Source organism: Procambarus clarkii, chromosome 45 (genome assembly GCF_040958095.1).
Source record: "Procambarus clarkii isolate CNS0578487 chromosome 45, FALCON_Pclarkii_2.0, whole genome shotgun sequence".
In the NCBI taxonomy this organism is placed as follows: Eukaryota; Metazoa; Arthropoda; class Malacostraca; order Decapoda; family Cambaridae; genus Procambarus; species Procambarus clarkii.
The window spans coordinates 28,783,925-28,800,149 of record NC_091194.1 but is presented as its reverse complement, the minus strand read 5'-3'; the positions used below and the strand labels follow the sequence as shown (position 1 = coordinate 28,800,149).

General features: G+C 38.8%; 1 protein-coding gene across 1 annotated transcript in view; it reads right to left on the bottom strand.

Annotated features, from left to right (window-relative positions):
- The window catches only part of LOC138350322 (extended synaptotagmin-3-like), a 319,761-nt gene extending 304,731 nt beyond the window's left edge, over positions 1-15,030 (bottom strand). Inside the window, exons 1-2 of the mRNA XM_069300945.1 lie at positions 14,587-15,030; positions 4,877-4,918 (exon numbers count right to left, since the gene is read on the bottom strand). Of these exons, the coding sequence (XP_069157046.1) occupies positions 4,877-4,918; positions 14,587-14,802 (258 nt within the window). The 5' untranslated portion in view covers positions 14,803-15,030. The remainder of the gene's footprint in view (positions 1-4,876; positions 4,919-14,586) is intronic.
- Between the last annotated feature and the right edge of the window lie 1,195 nt (positions 15,031-16,225).

Sequence of the window (16,225 nt, the reverse complement as noted above, 5' to 3'; positions counted from 1 at the left end):
TCTAAATTTGTAATTGAAAGCGATTTTACCCATCAATCAAAGTGATTAATTTTAACTCTTTAAAATCAGAAATACTTTGATCGTGTGCCCTATATAAACCTCGATTTTTTTCTAGAATCTTGAATCTAGGCCACTGGAATCTGCTGGTCTGCTGTACAAATTTAAAGTCATAAGAAGATGCAAACACTTCTTGGGCTTTCCCTTTAAACTGTCCCTGTATGATAGCAACCCAATGATCCACAGGCCAATTCATACTGACTGCTGTCTTTATGAAATGGAAAAAAATCTCTGGAATGTTGCAAACATGTGCAAATATTTCATTTAAAATTATCTGCTACTAGAAATTTTAGCCAATTATCCTCTGTTTGCAAACTGTAGGTAGTAACTAAGTGATTGTAACTTATTCACAACTGCCCACTGTATGGTGGCGGTGTGCAGGACAAACATATAAATTATGACACTAGCTCTCCACATATGTCAGTTCCTTAATTTAGAAACTGTACTTTTGGTCGATCTCGAACTCATTGATGATGTGACGACGCATATTGAATTTTGTAACTAGCTCATCAACATTGTAACTTGTTGTTAAGGTGTCCTTTCCTATTTCTCCCCAGTGCCTAGGTGTCTAGGTGTTGGAATTACTCAATGAATACTTGAAGGAGTCAAGTGTGATGTATTTTAAGAGACTTTGAGCTATTGTTAACAAGTGGACTTGTGTTAAGAGAGACAAGTGTTGATGAATAACGTAGAGTACCATCATGTTGTTATCTAAGAGAGACAAGTGTTTGTGATTAACGTAAAGTACTTAACCAGTGTTAAGAGTCATATCTTCTTTCCTTGCAGGATTCCTGAGGTGAAGGGAATCATTTGATATAGGAGGCTACTGGATAGCTTACAAATTTATAGCGAAATTGTCATTATTGAGTTTTGCAGGTGAGGGGGGCTAACGCCCCCTAATACATACAAAATGGCGACGTCTCTTTCGGGTTGGTGCTAGGACGTGAGGACGCCAGCAGGCTGGCGATTGGCTGGCCGAGGTCACGTGACGTGCTGACCAATCAGAGCCCGCTGTGACATCACCGGGAGGCCTGGCTCAGGACCTGCAGGTCACTGCACCAGCAGAGAATTACGGACCTTCGACGCGAGCGGAATTGTGTCAGTGAGCTCTCGAGCATGGAGGTTTTAGGAACCTCGCTCAGTGGATTTGAGCAGCCTAATGCAGTTTACCATCATCGGAGAGGACTAGTGTACTCCCGCGGAGAACGAAGAAGCCGAGTTTAGTGGGCGAAAGAAGGCAGAGTACTTGTGGCTGTTAGTCTGCGGCAGAGGTGAGTGGCGACGCTGGGTGGGCAAGTCTGACACCCTGCGGGTCCCACCCCAGTACGACGTGCAGCGCTGATCTGACCAGCTCACATCTACTGAAGTTCCGGAGTGGAAGCATCGTGTCTGGATCCATGAGAAAGTGTCTTGGTGAAGGAGTGAGTGTGGAAAGCGACGTGCTCAGTGATCACTGGTTGAACCAGCGTGGAAGATCTGAATCCAGGTAATAGGAATGGAGATGACGCAATTCTCCACCACGCCAGAGGACCTGTGACACACAATCGGAACGCCGAGCAGCGTCCTGGGAACCGTATACCTTCTACCATCGGAGAACAGAACGTCGATGGATAGGAATGTTTAAGGGTAGATCATTATTTCCCTCCCATTACCCCTTTGATGACTAGGCTAGATAGGCCAAGCATATATTATATTAGTGTTTATTATTATCATGTTAGTAGTAGGTTAGGCTGTAAGCCTGTACAGTATTTTCTACAACCTGGAGAAGACAGCGTGGGAACGTGTGTGGCAGAGTTGGTGGACGAGAGGTCTACGTCAACGGAGCTCTCCCCCCAACCCACCACCATGAGAGGGTCCGAGTGCTCTTTGAATTTGCCCAGTTGTCAGAGTTGCCAGAGGTGGTGAGAGGAGAGCGGCCAACGTTCTCCAGTTAATCTAATTATAAATATATATATATATATATATATATATATATATATATATATATAAATATATATATATATATATATATATATATATATATATATATATATATATATATATATATATATATATATATATATATATATATATATGTCGTACCTAGTAGCCAGAACGCACTTCTCAGCCTACTATGCAAGGCCCAATTTGCCTAATAAGCCAAGTTTTCATGAATTAATTGTTTTTCGACTACCTAACCTACCTAACCTAACCTAACCTAGCTGTTTCGGCTACCTAACCTAACCTAACCTATAAAGATAGGTTAGGTTAGGTTAGGTAGGGTTGGTTAGGTTCGGTCATATATGTACGTTAATTTTAACTCCAATAAAAAAATTGGCCTCATGCATAATGAAATGGGTAGCTTTATAATTTCATAAGAAAAAATTAGAGATAATATATTAATTCAGGAAAACTTAGCTTATTAGGCAAATCGGGCCTTGCATAGTAGGCTGAGAAGTGCATTCTGGCTACTAGGTACGACATATATATATATATATATATATATATATATATATATATATATATATATATATATATATATATATATATATATATATATATATATATATATATATATATATATATGTCGTACCTAGTAGCCAGAACGCACTTCTCGGTCTACTATGCAATGCCCAATTTGCCTAATAGGCCGAGTGATATTCTTTATTTTCAATAATTTGTTTCCAATTAGTTTATATGAATAATTATTATTATATTATATTAAGAACATAAATTATTGACTTAGTTGTGTTAGTTTAAGTTAGGTTAAGATAGGTTAGGTTAGGTAGGGTTGGTTAGGTTCGGTCATATATCTACGGTAGTTTTAACTCAAATTTAAAAAAAATTAACTCATACACAATGAAATGGATAGCTTTATCATTTCAAAATATTTTTTTTTAAATATATACATTCAGGAAAACTTGGCTTATTAGGCAAGTTGGGCCTTGCACAGTAGGCCATGTACTGCGTTCTGGCTACTAGGTACAATATATATATATATATATATATATATATATATATATATATATATATATATATATATATATATATATATATATATATATATGTCGTACCTAGTAGCCAGAATGCACTTCTCAGCCTACTATGCAAGGCCCGATTTGCCTAATAAGCCAAGTTTTCCTGAATTAATATATTTTCTTTAATTTTTTTCTTATGAAATGATAAAGCTACCCATTTCATTATGTATGAGGTCAATTTTTTTTTATTGGAGTTAAAATTAACGTAGATATATGACCGAACCTAACCAACCCTACCTAACCTAACCTAACCTATCTTTATAGGTTAAGTTCGGTTAGGTAGCCGAAAAAGTTAGGTTAGGTTAGGTTAGGTAGGTTAGGTAGTCGAAAAACAATTAATTCATGAAAACTTGGCTTATCAGGCAAATCGGGCCTTGAATAGTAGGCCGAGAAGTGCGTTCTGGCTACTAGGTACGACATATATATATATATATATATATATATATATATATATATATATACATATATATATATAACTGAAAACTCACACCCCAGTAGTGACTCGAACCCATACTGCCAGGAGCAACGCAACTGGTATGTACAGGACGCCTTAATCCGCTTGACCATCACGACCGGACATAAGCTATGCCCAAGATTACCATCCGGGTGCCGGCGGGGGCTGGGGGGGTTCAAATAGCTTCGGCTATCACCTCCTTATGTCTGGTCGTGATGGTGACTTGAGGTTAGTGCCGAGTCTTCCTTCACTCTTCCGTGGGTACAAGGTCGGACCGCAAGTGGCGGTTCCACCTGTGGTTCGACTGAAGGGCTCCCAGGGCGATCAGTGGCATGCAAGTGTGTGGGAGCAAAGACCCGCGGTGGTGGTCATTGTGTGGTCATCATCTCAGGTACCGACACAACCCAGTAGGCCACTCATGTAACAAATTGGTGACCTTGCCAGGATAAGAAAATAGTGTTGCCAGAAGGCGAATACAATGTTACCAGGGTTGTGAACAGTGTTGCCAGAGAACACAGTGAACAAGTAGCCCAGTAGTGCAGAGACTGTGATAGTGTAGTTAGTGTGGTGTTGGTGCAGTTGCTCAGTGATTAGAGATGGAGGAGGATAAAGTGAGTAAGTTTATTGCGACAAGGGACCAGAGCATGTGGGCGGAGTGCACTAAGGTTCAGCTTCAACAAGTGCGAATCACTTCGACATCCGATTGAGGACGTCTAAGGTGTTGGAGCGCCGGCTGGAGATAATGACGCAACTCTCAGCTCGAGAGGAAACGACAGGGAAAGAGCCGTTCCGAGTGCCTCCCGGTGGGAAGGACCCAGAGAGAACGAGGAAGCAGCGAAGGGTTCAATGGCAGCAAGAGGAGGCGCCTCCTCTTGCTGCTATTCTAGCGGCACTCGGTTGCCGCTAGAGATAATGTGGATGAAACTAGTGGCCGAACTGTTTTAAGAGAAGAGGGAGGCCGTGTAAGAAACGTACAAAAGGCGGTGATAGCCGAGGCTATTTGAACCACCACCCTGAAAGCACTTTGATGGTAATTGCCTCGGCTATAACTGTCTTTTGTTCGATCACTTATGGTCAATTTTTTTAAGGCACCGTGAACACCAGTTGCAATGTGCTCCTGGAGGTCCGGGTTCGAGTCACTTCTGGGGTGTGGAGTTTTCAGTTGCATATATGCTTGGGGACCATTCAAGCTTGTTCGCATTTGTGTTCCTCACGTGTGCCCCACAAAATGAGGTGATTTGATGAAATAGATAAAAAATGATTTGATGAAATAAATGAAAAATTAAATAGATTTGATGAATAGAAGAAGTTTGCAAAGACCTGCATTTAAAACATGTTTTGCACTCACCTTGTTAGGCCATTGAGACTGTTCCATGCTTAAGGCAGGGACCTGAAATATAAATCATATATATTATTAAGAGAAAGTTGATAGTACTCATCTAAGCAACAATGCCGCCAGACATACGAATATTTGTATTGTGCATCATGCATGTTTATGAGAATAACTTAGTCCATCCTCTTGAGTTGACACAACGGACAGAAAATGAGATTCAGGCATAGAAGATTGTAACAGGTAGTAGCAAGGTAAGGTAGGGTGTGAGCAGCTATAATTTATTGTAAACCTTTATTTGGGCGTTGAGGATTTTGACATCAAAATGCGGATGGATTTCACAGTTTATTTTTGCCTTCCTTATCTCCTTTTTAACATTTTTTTTTTTTTTTTTTTTTTTTTTTTTTTTTTAGATATATACAAGAGTTGTTACATTCTTGTACAGCCACTAGTACGCGTAGCGTTTCGGGCAGGTCCCTGGAATACGATCCCCGCCGCGAAGAATCGTTTTTTCATCCAAGTACACATTTTACTGTTGCGTTAAACAGAGGCTACAGTTAAGGATTTGCGCCCAGTAAATCCTCCCCGGCCAGGATACGAACCCATGACATAGCGCTCGCGGAACGCCAGGCGAGTGTCTTACCACTACACCACGGAGACTGTGTTTCTAACCAATAACCAATTGGACGATATTCTTGTTCTAGACTTAATACTTCTTAATTCTTAATACTTTTGTACCATGTTTTATTTGTATCCATAAAGTTCTACAGATCCATTGTTATCCCTTTTGGGTCATTATTATTAAATTTAATCAATTTGTATGATATACTACGTTTTTGTGCTTTGCTAAGAATTTATGTAAATAAGTTATATTTTGAATCCACATCGAAATCCCTTTTTACGTCATTTATCACTAGGTTCACGTTTCCTAAATATAAACTTATCCAATTTATTTAATAACCATTATTTCTTGTTCTATTATGTGATTATTGCATTATATATTTAATGCCTTATAAATATCTCCCTTGTTATACCCATTTTCCACTTGTGCACTTCAATCATGTCACCCCTAACTCTTCGCCTTTCAAGAGAATATAAATTAGGTTTTTAAATCTCTCTTCATATGAAGATTTGTAATTTGTGGGATTAACTTTGTCATCCTACACTGAACGACTAATAGTGAATTTATATCCATTCAGTTGTATAGCGACCAAAACTGAACTGCATAATTTAAATAAGGCCTAACAAGAGCAAGATATAGCTGAAAAATAACACCAAGACTTTTATTTCCTATGCTTCGAGAAATAACTCCCAGTATCATATTAGCCTTATTACAAAAATGTATGCATTGATTTTTTGTTTTTAAATTCTTACTAATCATAACTCCCAGATCCCTTTCGCAATTAGACTTCACAATCTCAATACCCTCTAGCTCGTATCTTATAACGCTATCAAAACATTACTTAGCCTTACATTTATCAGCACTGAACTGCATCTGCCAACCTTTTGACATTTCAACACCCTACTTAGATCGTCATGAAGTGACTTCTCAGGCTACTTTCAAATTTAATCCAAACCAGTTTTCAGATCCTCGGTTAATTTGCAAATATTGCTGCTCAGACCTGAATCTAAATCATTTATATTTATCATAAATAACAGAAGTTCCAAGACAGAGCCTTGAGGCACTCCACTAACAACAGGTTCCCATTGACTTAACTCCATTTATACTAACTCTTTGTTTCCTTTGGTATAACCATGCCCCTAATCCAACTTGTGAGCTGCTAGTTCGTTTAGCTAAGCAAATAAGAATCATTTGACGCTAGTTACAAAATTATTAATGTTATATATACATGTACACGTACTCATGCATACATGTACATATACATACGTATACATATATATATATACATACACTTACATATTTAATCACCCACACAAATACACACATCAATAATCGTTTGTGTCACAAGTGATTCAGCAAGAGGCTCACAACAGTCACTATACAACGCACTTTACATCTATGATCAGTCGCACAGTTACTAGTCTTGCTCCACACCCACCCAACTGGGCGGGAGCTTTAGTCATGTGCATGCATTACTTACAGTAAGCAAATTTTGGATACTTCGCTAAGATTTCGGGCAGCACATCATTATGAATGAATTGCTTACACATTTCTTGGACACTATTGATGGTGGTATCTCTAAATTCCGCGATTTTTTCACTTTCCATTATATAATGACGCAAAGTATGCGAATAGTTCTGCTGACAGAGTTTACATTTAGTCAAATCTACATCAGCAGATGTTACAAATTCCCAGAGGAATTTGTAGCCAAGCCTAAGCCTAGCAGTGGTAACATCTAGAAGTCTGCTAACCTTATTGCAAGACCCATAGACGTGCGGTGCTTCCTGCATAATAGAATGTTGATAGATGGAGTAACTGGTGTGAATTTCACTTTGCCTCAAGTTTCCGAAATTTTGTTGATATTCCCGGAATATTACTGTCGTCAGGCTGCTCAAAGGCAGTCCAAGTTGGTAATCAATTCCCTCTTTACGAGCAAAGGTCTTGGCCAACTCACCAGTTCCATCATGCATTCGGTCACCAATATGGGAAGGAATCCATAGGAGACAGACTCTGACGTCATCATTGATTATTCCATTATATCTGTTTCTAGCTTCAGAGATAAGCACGTCACAGTTATGCCTTGGATAAGACAAATTGTTTGCCTATGTGAGACATGACAGAAGAATTAACTGTGAGAGATAAGGCAGGAGTGATGTGGCGTAAGCTGACACAACCCTTATCTACCACGTCACACCCTAATCACTGTACCGCCAAGGTTGACAAAGCTTCGCTTTTTACGCACTCATATGGATATCACATCCTTTTTCACGTGATATCCTTTTTCACGAGGCTATTTCCATCCCCCTGTCGGGGGGATGGAAATAGCCTCGGCTACCATCCTCATTTGTCCGATCGTGTTGGTCGAACGGTAAAGGGATCCTGTACGCCAGCACAGTGCTCCTGGCAGTATGGGTTCGAGTCACTTCTGGGGTGTGAGTTTTCAGTTGCATATAGTCCTGGGACCTTTCAGGCATATGCAATTGACGATCACTAAACACTGCTCATTTGTATGCGGAAAAACCACAAAGAAATGGAAAAGAGAGGTGAACGTTTCGGCCTGTTAGAGCCTTTGTCAACACCAGACTGAGTGTTGATAAGGCTTTAACAGGCCGAAACGTTCACCTCTCTTTCCCATTTGTGTTTTTTCCGCACATATATATATATATATATATTTATATATATATATATATATATATATATATATATATATATATATATATATATATATATATATATATATATATATATATATATATATATTTCATTGAATATGACCGCATATTCTGTATTTATTATTTTCTGGTTTAGGGCTTCTATCCCTCTAACTATTTTCTTAGCATCAGGGCTTAATTGAAATAGGAGTTCTCCAAAACTCATTTTCGTACTTTTAAGGTGAAGAAAAGAAGTGATTTACTATAGAGTGTATTACACTTATTTGTATAATTTGCACGACGTTTCGAACCTCCATGGTTCATTCTCAAGTGAACAGATCTTACAATACTAGTTGGTTTTATACCCGCATTAGGTCAGGTGATAATACAATGAAGGTGAAAACATAAGGGATAAACATAGGGGCTGCAGAAGGCTTATTGGCCCATACGAGGCATCTCCTATCTAAACACAAAGATTAATCCAGTGTAATTGGCCTGTTATGTTGGACATTGTCTTCTGTGTTGGCATCGATATGTTCTTGTCTTGTCCTTACTCTCATGGTGGGTAGAGTAAATAGTTCCGTGATTTGGGTGTTCATGGTAGGTCGCTCTATTCTTATGTGAATTGCCTCAAGAATTTGTAATCTTCTTGAATCTTGGGTTTTGTCTATTATGCAAGTATTCTTGTTCAACATTTCTCTTGTTAGAGTAATGTCATGGGCTTGTCTCATGTGATTCCTAGGGGCACCAGATTGAAGATGGCATGTCAAACGCCTCGTCAGCTTGGTCGACGTCATACCTATGTACTTACATTGAAGGTTACATCCTTCGTGGGGGCAAGTGTACATGTATACAACGCTTGACTGCTGTAGAGGGTTCTCCGTCGGCTTCGGGCTGTTTTTGATAAGGAGTTCGGAAGTCTTCTTGGTTTTGTAGAATATTATCAGGTTTATGTTTTGGTTAGGAGTAGTGCTTTTTACTCCTTTACGGATTATTTCTTTCATTATTCTTTCCTCTTTTATATGTTCACTGTGCATGGTTGATTTGTAATATAATTTTATTGGGGGTGTTGTGGTTTCTGTTCTGGGTTCTGAATTATACCAACGGTCCAAGTGTCTTCTTATAGCAGCGTTTATTTCCGCGTTGCTATATCCGTTGTTCACCAATACCTGAGTTACTCTTTCAAACTCTCTACTCACGTTGCTCCATTCAGAGCAGTGGGTAAGCGCTCGACGAATATAAGCATTGAGAACACTGGCTTTGTATCTTTGGGGGCACTCACTTCTACCGTTCAGGCATAATCCTATGTTGGTGGGCTTGGTATATACGTTGGTGCTTAAAGAGGTTCCTGTTTTTGTTATTAGTACATCCAAGAATGGCAGACTGTTATTTTCACTATTTTCTTGTGTAAATCGGAGTACTGACTCTCTCTCTAGGTGTCTTTTTAGGTCAATTAGTTCATCTGAGTCTTTTACTATTACGAATATGTCATCTACATAACGGCAGTATACAGTTGGTTTTTGTCTGCTACTGAAGACCCTATCTTCGATGGTTCCCATATAAAAATTAGCAAATAAAACTCCTAAGGGGGAGCCCATTGCTACTCCGTCTATTTGTAAATACATGTCTCCTATTGGACTGATGAAAGGGGCTTCCTTTGTACATGCTTCGAGAAGACTTTTCAAGTGTGGCTCAGGTATGTCTAATTTGGGGGTGCTCTCGTCTCTGTATACTCTGTCCAGTATCATTCCTATGGTTGTGTCGACTGGGACGTTGGTAAAAAGGGATTCAACGTCCAGGGAAGCGATGATTCCATCGGGCTGGGTAGATTTGATCAATTCTAGGAAATCTGCTGATGATTGTAGACTAAACTTACTTGGAGTGTATGGAGTTAGGAGTTCATTGAGTTTCTTTGCCAGGTGATAAGTTGGGGTTGGTATTTGGCTGATTATAGGGCGTAGTGGGTTACCTGGTTTATGCGTCTTAACATTGCCGTAGGCATATCCTAAGCCATAGTCGCCTTGAAGTTTATTGAAATGCACACTACCTTTCTTTGCGTTGATTGCTGTAATTGTTTTGTTTACTTTCCGCTTAAGGTCTTCTACGGGGTTCCTCGTGATTCGTTGAAATTTGGAGTCGTCACTTAGGATGTCGCTAATTTTGTTCATGTATTCATGGGTAGGAATCAATACATATGCTGCTGTTTTGTCGGCTTTTCTTATTGTTACGTCTTTCAGATTTTTTAGTTGTTTCGCTGCTTCTTTGAGTCGTGGGGTTAAGATTGTAGATGAATATGTTCCTCGTTTTTTCCCTGCTTCTGCAAGTAGTTCAGCTTGAAGTGTGTCAGTGGTGATGACTTTTTTGTTGTCTTCTAGCTTATGGATATCGTCCAGAAGCATTTCGATTTCCAGGCGTTTTTGATGCATCTTTGGTTTAGATAAGAATTGACAATTTAGACCAAGATTTAAGAGGTCTCGTTGGTCCTGGGTAAGATCATAAGAAGTCAGGTTAAAGTAGCCATCTTTAGGACGAGGGATTTTTAGCTGTCCACCACAACACCCCCAATAAAATTATATTACAAATCAACCATGCACAGTGAACATATAAAAGAGGAAAGAATAATGAAAGAAATAATCCGTAAAGGAGTAAAATGCACTACTCCTAACCAAAACATAAACCTGATAATATTCTACAAAACCAAGAAGACTTCCGAACTCCTTATCAAAAACAGCCCGAAGCCGACGGAGAACCCTCTACAGCAGTCAAGCGTTGTATACATGTACACTTGCCCCCACGAAGGATGTAACCTTCAATGTAAGTACATAGGTATGACGTCGACCAAGCTGACGAGGCGTTTGACATGCCATCTTCAATCTGGTGCCCCTAGGAATCACATGAGACAAGCCCATGACATTACTCTAACAAGAGAAATGTTGAACAAGAATACTTGCATAATAGACAAAACCCAAGATTCAAGAAGATTACAAATTCTTGAGGCAATTCACATAAGAATAGAGCGACCTACCATGAACACCCAAATCACGGAACTATTTACTCTACCCACCATGAGAGTAAGGACACGACAAGAACATATCGATGCCAACACAGAAGACAATGTCCAACATAACAGGCCAATTACACTGGATTAATCTTTGTGTTTAGATAGGAGATGCCTCGTATGGGCCAATAAGCCTTCTGCAGCCCCTATGTTTATCCCTTATGTATCCCCCCATGTTTTCACCTTCATTGTATTATCACCTGACCTAATGCGGGTATAAAACCAACTAGTATTGTAAGATCTGTTCACTTGAGAATGAACCATGGAGGTTCGAAACGTCGTGCAAATTATACAAATAAGTGTAATACACTCTATAGTAAATCACTTCTTTTCTTCACCTTAAAAGTACGAAAATGAGTTTTGGAGAACTCCTATTTCAATTAAGCCCTAATGCTAAGAAAATAGTTAGAGGGATAGAAGCCCTAAACCAGAAAATAATAAATACAGAATATGCGGTCATATTCAATGAAACATGTTTGAAAGAAAACCTGCTGCCAGTATACACCAATATATATATATATATATATATATATATATATATATATATATATATATATATATATATATATATATATATATATATATGTCGTACCTAGTAGCCAGAACGCACTTCTCGGCCTACAATGCAAGGCTTGATTTGCCTAATAAGCCAAGTTTTCTTGAATTAATAAATTTTCTTTAATTTTTTTCTTATGAAATGATAAAGCTACCCATTTCATTATGTATGAGGTCAATTTTTTTTTATTGGAGTTAAAATTAACGTAGATATATGACCGAACCTAACCAACCCTACCTAACCTAACCTAACCTATAAAGATAGGTTAGGTTAGGTATCCGAAAAAGTTAGGTTAGGTTAGGTTAGGTAGGTTAGGTAGTCGAAAAACAATTAATTCATGAAAACTTGGCTTATTAGGCAAATCGGGCCTTGCATAGTAGGCCGAGAAGTGCATTCTTGCTACTAGGTACGACATATATATATATATATATATATATATATATATATATATATATATATATATATATATATATATATATATATATATATATAAATATATATATATATATATATATATATATATATATATATATATAAAAATATATATATATATATATATATATATATATATATATATATATATATATATATATATAAATAAATATATATATATATATATATATATATATATATATATATATATATATATATATATATATATATATATATATATATATATATATATATATATAAACAATAATTGTAACACGAATCTTCTCAATATTTCTTAAGTTTTTCTTCACTTTCGAGGGTATTTGAAAAATTAACTCTCCAAAATTCATTTTTTACATTTTTATTTTTGGTTTGACGCCTGAAACTGTTTTGTAAGGGCTTCTTTCATTTTCAAAGGCTAGTTTACACATAAAATACATCATACTTATATTAGTTTTGGGTGAGGTGATGTGACACAAAAGTTTTCGGTGAGGTGACAGAACACGAATCAATGGGTATAAATTGGGTATGAACACCTAAGAATGGAAGTAAATACAGAAGGCCAATTGGCCCATACTTTCTCTTGCTGCTTCTATGTTATTTGGGGTCTTGAAGTGGGTAGAATATAGTTTTGCATTAATTTAGCTGTTTATAACTGGTGGTGACTTTTTTAAAGTCAACACAACAAAAAAAGAAAGGTGAAACGCCATGCAACCTCTGAAGAGTCAACTAGCACAACACTTGTATCCCCTATTAGACTGTTTTACAGGAACTTCTTGTCGACGGCTCATAAAACGGAGGAAAATGTCCTGAAAGATATTATTAGTAGAAACGTTATCCCTACAGACAAAAATCAGACAAAACTATTGACATTTTACTACAAAAACCAAAAAACGGCCAATCTACTCATGAAAAACTCCCCAAACACCAAACAGAACGCCTTGAAGGAAACCAACGTCGTCAATGCCTTCAAATGCCCACTTGGGGACCGTATGCCCCAACGAACTCAGTATATAGGCAAGACAACAACGTCTCTTTCTAGACGATTGACAATGCACAAACAACAGGGCTCCATCAAGGAGCATATAATTTCCTCACAAAACCAGACCATCACCAGAGAAATTTTGAAGTCTTGACATTCCCTGTACATATCCAGGTTTGTATTCCCCGATAACCTTTGGCAGGTGGAGTCCGGATTTCTTCGCGTTACAGTTTCAATCAATCTGTCTACCTTCAATTTTAATTCGACTGTAGTGTCCTTCGTTACCTTTTGGAATTAATCTTACCCTTTCGGTCAACAACATATATCTTATTCAACAACATATGTTTACAAGAAAGACTGCTACGAAAATATACTAAAATTAGAATGCACGACCCAGCAGCAAGAAACCAAGCTTTCACGATAAAATATCGCCAAGATCTGATTCGAAATCAAATACACAAGGCAGAAAATGAGATCAACGATAGCAAAACGCAACTACTTCTTGCTACAGATAAATGGTGACACACCAACATCGACGAAGATCTCGTATTCGAATCGACCAACACCACGACGTCCTTTCAGATCGACATCGCCACAGCACCGAAACCAGGATCCTCAAGAAACTGACAATATTTGGAGGTCCTATGACGATTCCTCGACCCAGAGATGGCTTCTTAAACCTTGCTGGAATCAACCTCACGGAGGACCAAATCACTCTCTTGAATCATTTCATTTTCATTAAAATATTTTATACTTGTGATGATTGTATATGAGTTAGAGTTATGGAACCTAGTAGTTTCCATGTCTGATTCAGAAACAAAATTAAAAATGACAGGCAGTGTCAATATGGAAGGTGTAAACCGACCGTATGTAAATGTATATATGAATTACTGTTACAGTTATAAATACAAAATTTTGTGAATTCAGGAGAAGCAAAGAGTATTCATGGCTAAAAAATAATGAAATAACTTTGTCAGAACAAATTATTTTTTATTCGTGTAACAGAAGCATACTATTCCTGAAGGACCCACTTGTGTGGATATTCAGGAAGTTGCTCTAATATTAACTAAGAAGGTTCAGGTGTATAAGGGAGGGTAGGTGGTCACTCTCAGCATCAAACAGTAAAGTCTTTAATATTTGGTCTTGGGAACCCCACCGTCTGTCAGGTAATGTCAGGATCCAGGTGGTAAGAATATGCAGGTGAAAATATTGATAGATCGCAAAGTATTACGATAATATCGAAAGAATCTTCACGTAACTATATACGTCACTGTGTATCAATGACTTCCCCTTGTCGTGTACTACACAAAAGTGGACTTTCTCCCACAACCAAAATTCTGGCTGCAATATACATCTTTGCAACTCTAATGGAATTATAACGATTACATAAAAGTTTTGAACTTCACACAATAAGAGATGCAACTCACCCAAGAAGGTTCCTGAATCTTAACATCCGGTTTTGGGTGAATGTAGTTGGTTATTTTTGTGATGACAGCCAGGAGGATGAGGCCGACCACGCCAGCAGTCAGACCCTTCACCCCCCAAACACCACACATCACTCCCAGGCAAAATGTTAACAACAATTTCTTGTCAAAGTACATATAAAAAAAAATAACCAATAAATCCGAAACGCTTAATGCCATTCCTTATCGTGAAAGGTTCAGGTTTTCTGCGGATATTGTTTAGAATATTTGTTGTGTATTTATTACGCAAAATTATAATTGCGGCCTTATATGCGTTAGGATGATTCTGTTCGGTTAAGGACAAAGTACCACTAGCATACCATAGAGGTGGTATGCGGTAGTATGATTGTGTCCTTCTATAAGAGGTGAGAGACGCGCAGTTACACACGACCCGCCGCTCGCCACAGTGGTACTGACCTGTGCAGCACAGTCCCCTGAGATGGTGTTATCATGGTCACCACGTGGCCCCCTACTGTGGTGTCACTAGATCCATGTGTACCGCTACTGTGTCAATAGTACCATGGTGGCCACGTGTATGTTACTGTGTGTCACTAGTACTATGGTGGCCACGTGTATGTTACTGTGTGTCACTAGTACCATGGTGGCCACGTGTATGTTACTGTGTGTCACTAGTACCATGGTGGCCACGTGTATGTTACTGTGTGTCACTTGTACCATGGTGGCCACGTGTATGTTACTGTGTGTCACTAGTACCATGGTGGCCACGTGTATGTTATTGTGTCACTAGTGCCATGGTGGCCACGTGTATGTTACTGAGTGTCACTAGTACCATGGTGGCCACGTGTATGTTACTGTGTGTCACTAGTACCATGGTGCCACGTGTATGTTACTGTGTGTCACTAGTACCATGGTGGCCACGTGTATGTTACTGTGTGTCACTAGTACTATGGTGGCCACGTGTATGTTACTGTGTGTCACTAGTACCATGGTGGCCACGTGTATGTTACTGTGTGTCACTAGTACCATGGTGGCCACGTGTATGTTACTGTGTGTCACTAGTACCATGGTGGCCACGTGTATGTTACTGTGTGTCACTAGTACCATGGTGGCCACGTGTATGTTACTGTGTTGTCACTTGTACCATGGTGGCCACGTGTATGTTACTGTGTGTCACTAGTACCATGGTGGCCACGTGTATGTTATTGTGTCACTAGTGCCATGGTTGGCCACGTGTTATGTTACTGTGTGTCACTAGTACCATGGTGGCCACGTTTGGGGGGGTATGTTTTACTGTGTGTCACTAGTACCATGGTGGCCACGTGTATGTTACTGTGTGTCACTAGTACCATGGTGGCCACGTGTATGTTACTGTGTGTCACTAGTACCATGGTGGCCACGTGTATGTTACTGTGTGTCACTAGTACCATGTGGCCACGTGTATGTTACTGTGTGTCACTAGTACCATGGTGGCCACGTGTATGTTACTGTGTGTCACTAGTACCATGGTGGCCACGTGTATGTTACTGTGTGTCACTAGTACCATGGTGGCCACGTGTATGTTTACTGTGGGTCACTTAGTACCATGGTGGCCACGTGTATGTTACTGTGGGTCATTAGTACCATGGTGGCCACGTGTATGTTA